The sequence below is a fragment of the Gallinula chloropus genome (assembly GCF_964237585.1).
Source record: "Gallinula chloropus genome assembly, chromosome: 9".
Lineage (NCBI taxonomy): Eukaryota > Metazoa > Chordata > Aves > Gruiformes > Rallidae > Gallinula > Gallinula chloropus.
In genome coordinates this window covers 4,775,319-4,782,474 of record NC_140094.1, presented here as the reverse complement: position 1 = coordinate 4,782,474, position 7,156 = coordinate 4,775,319, and the positions used below count along the sequence as shown (strand labels likewise).

General features: G+C 57.8%; 1 protein-coding gene across 1 annotated transcript; it reads right to left on the bottom strand.

Annotated features, from left to right (window-relative positions):
- On the bottom strand, positions 1-2,191 carry CPLX3 (complexin 3; the record flags this gene model as incomplete). Its single annotated transcript, XM_084268189.1, has 3 exons — positions 1-225; positions 1,506-1,593; positions 2,031-2,191. The coding sequence occupies 3 exons, from the start codon at positions 2,189-2,191 to the stop codon at positions 1-3; spliced, it is 474 nt and encodes a 157-aa protein (XP_084124315.1).
- Positions 2,192-7,156: the final 4,965 nt, after the last annotated feature.

Genomic DNA, 7,156 nt, shown 5'->3' with positions numbered 1-7,156 from the left:
TCACATCACAGCACATTTCTCAGCTGACTGCTTCAGGTCCTCTAGCGTGGCCGAAGCTTTGTCTTTCAAGGAATCAAGGTCCAGGTTCTGGATGTTGCTGAGCTGGCCGATGACAGAATTCTTCTCTTCCTCCTCCTCGTTGTCCTGCTCGATCATCTTGGCCAGCTCCTTGGGCAGCTCCACATCCCCTCCCACCAGCTGGATCTGGTTGTCATCCGTTTCATTCTGCAAGGGGCCGGGAGAGAGTCAGGAGGGGGATGCCACAGACGGGAAAAGGGGAATGGTGGGAATTGGGGGGCTTACAGAGGCACGTCGGGGGGTCACAGTGGTCTCCACATAAATTTTGGGCTGGTCTCCCATTTTAAGGTCCGTGTGGGTTGGTCCCAGACACCCCCCATGTGTCAGATGCTGACCCAGAGGGGACAGGGTGCACTAAGCATCGGTATAAATGGGGTTTGGGCTGGCAGTGAGGGGCTCGTGGAGGTTCAGGCACCCAATTAAGCCACACGTACGCTCAACTGCTGTGCCCACCAGAGCTGGGGCTCAGCTCCACACCGAAAGAGCCACAGGGACCCTGGGCAAGAGGCAGCGTGGCTGCCAAGACCAGTAACGAGCAGGGGAAACTCGTCGGGAGATTAGAAGGGACATCTCAAGCATGAGGAAGCAGCGAAAGGATCCGGGGGGACACACACACAAATCCCCATTTCCCCTCAGGGGGGAATCAAAAATAACAAAATAAATCCCTGCCACATCTTTTTTTCTCACTCTTTTTTTTTTTTTTGGGGGGGGGGGGGGAGGGAAGGAAATAAAACCCTTCAGCTGCCAGATTCCTGGCAGTAGAAGGGGTGTACGGTGCACATCCAGGGATGAACAATATCAAACAATGGGAAGAACATCTTTTGGCTTAGCTGACCTTTCCCAACTAAAATTAGCCCGGCTCCAATTTAGAGTATTCACCACTGAGAGGCTGGATAAAGAGGGGAGGGGGGTTGGGGGGGGAAGAGCTGGGGGTGATTCCAAGAACAGCTGAATTATCCCTGATTGAATTGTTCCCAGTGAATCATTCATCAAGTTGGAAGTTCCAAAATTGGAGTTGAACTGGGAAACCTTTGCCAAAAAAATTCCAGGGTGAGGGGCTGGTTAAGGTGTAAGTGTCCAGCTCTGCTCCTGGCTCCGGGAGTCAGGGGTGAAGGCGGCTTTCCCCTCATCTGGCTGGATTTAGGGGTGAGAAGAGGGGAAGGGGGATGCTGAGCGAGGCAGGGGGTGTGTGTTGAGGGGTCCCACTGTTTGGGGGTGGTGGCTGGTGGAGTTCAGAGGTGCCGGGAAGGGGATGGGATTTGGCTGGAAGGATGGAACTGATTTGCACATGGGCTTTGTGGCGCAGTACCCCCCACCCAGGCAAGGGGTCTGGCGCCCCTTCCCCTCCCTGCAGAGCAGGGGGTTTGTCTGTTCCCCTTTCAGACCCATCACAGGTGTGTGTCCCCCCCCCCCATGCCCGGCCGTACCTTGGGGAGCCGGTACTTGTCTCGGAAGTGGGACCTGAACGTGGCTCTCTCTGCCTTGCGCTGGGCAAACTGGGCATCCCTCTCCATCCTGTGAGCCACACAGGGCAGTTACTGGCACCCCCCAGTCCCTGGGTTTCAGCATCTCCATCCACCCCCACATCCACCCCCCAACCCAAGTGCCCCCCATCTGCCCTGCAAAATCCAGGTTCCCCACAGTTTCCTCCTCCCCCCCCATCCCGACACCTCCCCCCAGCGCAGCCTTGAAAGGAGAAAACAATCCATCTCCCAGGCGAGGAAGCGGATTAAGGGATTAGGGGGGTTCATTAAACTCCCTGCTGCCCCCAGTGATGTCTCCCCCCCCAACTCTCCCATGCACGGGATGGGGGCTGCAGAGGGAGCACCCCATCCCATCCCATCCCATCCCATCCCATCCCATCCCATCCCATCCCATCCCATCCCCCAGTGGGACCCTGGGGGGGTCCATCCCGTCCCCGTATGCTGGTACCCGGTGCCGGTGCCACTCACTTCTCCTCAACCAGCTGCCGTTGATACTCCTCATACTCCTCCCGGGTCATGCCTTGTGCCTCAGCTGGAGACTTCTCACCTTCGCTCTTCTCCTCGCCGCCCAGACCACCCGTCAGGTTCTTCAGCTGCCCCCCCACCATGCTCTTCACCATGAACGCCATGGTCACGGTCCCGGGGGGGAGCCGGGGAGCCCCAGGGAGCGGTTACTGTAGAGCCGGGGTGCTGGGAGAACAGAGGTTAATGGGGAGATGGGGTCCTGGGGTACTGAGAGGAAGGGGAGGCGGGGGTGCTGAGCTACGGGGGGGTTGGGGAACCGGGCTAGGGGTGAGCCGGAGTGCCGGGGAGCCGAGCTGTGCTCGGTGCCGGGCTGCCGGGAGCGGGGAGTTATCGGGAAGCCGGGGTGTGCGTTCCGGGGAGCTGGAGTAGGGGATTACCGAGGAGCTGGAGCAGCGGAGCCGACTTCCCGGGATGTCGGGATGCTGTGGAGCCGAGTTCCCGGGGCACCGGAGTCCCGACTTCCAGGGATGCTGGGATGCTTTCGAGCCGAGTTCCCGGGGCACCGGAGTCCCGGGCTTTCGAGGAGCCGGGATGTTGTGGAGCCGAGTTCCCGGGGCACCGGTTTCCCGACTTCCAGGGATGCCGGGATGCTGGAGCCGGCTGACGGAGATCAGCGGGGCTGTACCGCCTCACCGCCCATGGCGGGGCCGGGCTGGCCGAGGAGCGGAGCGGTGCGGAGCGGCGCGGGGCTGTGCGGAGCGGGGCTGCCGGGGCTGCAGCACCGGGGCGCGGACAGCTCCGGTGTGTGCGCGGCGGGCAGCGGCTCCGCCTCCCGCCCGACCCCCCCGCCCCCCGCCCGGCAAAGAGGCGGAGCCGCTGCCCCCCCCAACCTCCTTACCCCCCCCCACCCCAAGCCGCTCCGAGAGCACGGAGGGTCCCCGACCCCCTCCACCCCGGGGAATTGGTGGGTGTCGGGGGGGAAGGAGCCAGCGGAGCTCCCAAGTCCCGGCGGCAGCAGCAGCACCGGCACCGGGGATGGATGGATGGAGCCACGGCGGGGGCAGCCGCTGAGCCTTGCTGACCCCCCGGGCACCCCGGTGCCCTCGTCCCCTCCTGCCCTGGGACAGCTTAGCCGTGATGCCTGGTTCTCTTCTCCCACCGAGGGAATGGGGCAAACCCACTGAAACATCTTCCCCCCCTCCCCTTTTATTTTCCCAAATTTTTTCCCCTAAAAAAATTTTCCCCCCATTTTTTCCTCCACTCCCCCCCCCAACCCCCCTTTTCTTTTCCCCCAGCCTTTGTGCCCAGCTGCAGGAAAATTGGGGATCCAGCACTCCCCAGAAGCCAGATGCTCCCCATACACCTTGCAACTGCTGTTTCCTCTCAGCCACGAAGATCTAAGCCCTGATGCTCCCAAAAGCTCCCTCCACCTCCTTCCTGATGCTATTAATGACGTTAATTAATTCTAATCCAAGCTGCTATCGGTCCCCACATCCCTGACGTAGCGGGGACCCGCGCGCCCATCGGTCCCCTGAACTGGGAGGTCGAGGAGGGAGCAGGGATTGACTCCGTTGTGTAATTCCCTCGGCCCCTCCAGCTCTCCTGGCTCCCATCCTACCCCTACTCCCACTCCTGCTATTTCCTCTGTGGGCCTCGGGGAGTGAGCAATTAATGGCATCAGCCACGCACCTCCCTTCCAGATGGCCAGCCTGGCTTTAACATCCATTTCTCCTTTTAGTATTTGTTTTTTCCCCTTCTCTGCTCATGAAAAACGAGCAGGGATCCAAACTCCAATCCCAGCTTGTGGGAAAATCATTTCATCTCCGAAATTTAAAGACAATCTCTGCAGATTAAAATGATGGAACAGCTGGGGAATGATGAAGTGAAAGAGGGAGGAGGGGTTGGCCCATCTTCTCCCTTCATCCATCTCCCCCCCCAGCCCCCCCTTTCCTCAAGGTAGCACCAGGCAAAACCAAAATTGTCTTAAAATTAAAAGAAGAAATTAAAAATAGCATGTATTTTTTTTCCAGGGTGATAATCCAGCCAGCAGTTAGGCAGTGGCCACTGCATCCTTAGACAGCAACCCAAGGCACCCTTAGGCATGACCCAGAGGCATCCCTTGGCATCTCTGCCCCATGCCAACGCTGAGCCAGCTGCTCCCGAGGTCCTACCAACCCTTTGAATTGATGCTTTACACTTTTCACTCCCTCAAAACATTTTCCCGTGGTCAGCCCATGTGTTTAACCCCTGATGAGCTTTGGAAAGGGGCTGAGAGCCCCCCTGGCACCCTGCAGACCTCCCTCAGTCGAGAGTTTCGGGAGGACTGGGTGAGCAGAGGGGGCAGAGGGAAGGAAAACCATCCCTGCCTGTATCCCTGAGCTGCTTTGCCCATCGGATGCTGGCTGGGTTTGAGCCCTGGGTTTATCAGGAGCGGGTTTCTGTGCTGCTCAGTCTGGATTTGTAGCTATGTGCTCACTAACAGCAAGCGACTCGGAGTCAGGACCGATTGTTTCTGGCTGGTTTAGATGGGTCAGGCACCTCAAAGAGCCTCCAGGAAACTCCAGAGCAAGAGGTTCTTGAGGAGCAGAACCGCTCAGCCCAAAGCAGCTGGGGGAGAGCCAGCACCTGGTTACAGGGGGTGCTCACCTTGTGCTGTGCCAAGGGGGGGGGGGACCATGGGGCTGTCCCTTTGCAACATCTCACAACTCCAGGGGCGGGGAGGTGGGTTTGGTAAAGATGGAGCAAAAGGCACAGGGATGGACCTCTCCTCCCACCCCTTTGGCCACACTTTTCCGGGGGTGGGGTGGGGGAAACAGCATCCCTGAGGGCGTGGAAGGCTGGTGACCAACCTCCCAGCGCTGCTTCAAGGTGGTTGATTTCCCATTTGGGTTTTTTTTTTTGGGCAGCTGAACCGTTCCTCAGCCCTGAAATATATTCAAGCCAGAATGAGTCATCCTTCCTCCCAGGGCTCTAACCTGCGGTAATGAGATGTAAATCCTTGCATGACCCATTATATTAGCTTATGCTATATCACACATCGCCGTGGATTAGACAGGAGGGAGATGAAACATCCCGCCTCAGACAAGCCGGTGGAAATTAAGAGGATCCTCTCTCAGCCTCAACACCTGACTTGAGTAGGATGCAAACGGCTCCGTTTCCCTTTTGCCGTGGAGAGAGGGATCGTTTTGGCTTCTCTTTCCAGGGAAGGGGGGGAGAACTGGCTCTGGAGCCGTACCTGGAAGCTCTCCCCTCAACCAGGGTTTTGTGGAATGCTCAGGAGATCCCCTAAAAGGGATTGGAAATAGCTGGGACGTCCAGGAGCATCCACATAGGTTGTACCTGGGGCTATCCCATAGGTTGTCCAGGGGAGGGGAAGGGGCTCTGACATTCCAAGAGCAGCGAGGCCAAGGCAAGGTGGGAATCTGATCCCTGCCAGCCTGAAATCCCAGGGGAATGCCCAGGTTTAAACCTTAGAAGCCCCTGAGTAGGTGAGTTAATCCTGGAAGGATGTGTGTGTGTGTGTGTGTGTGTGTGTGTGTGTGTGTGCTGGAGCCGACAGAGGGGGAGGAAAGGAGAAGGCGTTTCTAAATAAAGCCGACAGCCTCTCTGCTGGGAGAAGTCACGCCCGCGTTCGGCAGTTGATTGTCACTTCTTGTGATGGGGACAGGCACTGCGAACGCGGGGGGACCTCCGTGCCCGGCCCTGACCCCTAGTGTGCAACCGCAAAGTCCCCCCTGCTCATCACACCTACGGGGGAGGATGGGATGCCCGTCACCGGGATGGGGGCAGGGGTACCCGCGGCGTGGGGATGGGTAACCTGCTGTGCCCAACGCTGTCACACTGACCAGACAACCGCCTGCTCCGGGCACGGGGATGAAGCGCGGTGACATCCATCCCACCGCGGTGGCAGCTGGGAGGGATGCGGGCGCTGAGCATCCATCCCCTGGGCAGGGAGATGCTGCCGGCTGTTGAGCAGCTCTCGCCTTGGGGATGGCAGAAGACATCTGGCCCCTTCCTCTGAGGTGTCCACCGGCAAGAAAGCAGGAGAGAAACCGCTGATTAAACCTCACTGCTAATTAATCTCTGCTGCTTCTGCTTCTTTTTGTTTCTCCCATAGAGCAGCCTGGGAAATTACACCGTGTATCCCCCCAGAGCAATCAGCTTCCCCGAGTAAACTACTTTTAGCTGTCAGAGGGTAACTACAGCTCCAGGTCAGCTCTTAAGAAGCTAGTAGGGAAATGGTGAGCTTTGGGAGGAACAAACAAACCCAGTGGCTGCAGGGTCCCAGGGCTGTCACGGACCATCACAAGCTTCAGCTGCCAAACATTCCCAAGGAAAAGATCCTGGAGTCTTCAGCATCCCATCCCCCGTGTCATTCACCCCCCCCCCCCCCTTCCTGGTGTCATTAAGAAAGCTGAGGGTAAGGGTGGTGTAAATTACCCCATGAAACACATTCCTTTCGTGTTACTTGTGTGTAATTAAGCTGAAGGAGTCCAGAGTTTGCCTCGGCCGAGGAAGGGGAGACGCAGAGTGGCAGTCGGCTTGGGATGGAAATGAAGCCAAAGACACCTTTTCATCACCTTTGGGACATGAAGCCTTCCTGCTCCTGCCTCTGAGCACCCAAAACCCCAAGGACGAAGGAATCCCCCAGGGAAAGGGGGGGTTATTGCTATTTATATTGGGTATTAAGCCTTCATTACCCTCAGGGGAGAGCTATCGACCACACAGGCTTCGTGTCGTACATTGTGTCACGTAAGTGGTGTCGCTTTTTAAAGCCAAACGAGCCCTCGTGTTTAACTGCACCCCGAGCTCTGGCCATGTCTGCTGAGCATCCCTCAGCAGGGGCTTTGGCTGCCTGGGCTGGGAGGGAGAAGCTGCAGGGTCCATCTCTTTCCTTTCCCAGCATGTAACCAGGGAACAGGTTTATATCACAGGTATTATTCTGATAGTGAACCCCCTGTGTGATGAGTACCCACTGAAATCACCGAGGTGGGGGTGCGTGTACACACACGTACGAGTGCTGCAGGTTGTCCTGTTCCCATCCCCACAAAGACCCCTGGAGCTACCCATGTCTAGGGAGGTGTAATTCCAGCCAGGAGATGTGGCATCCAGGTATCCTGATGGATCCA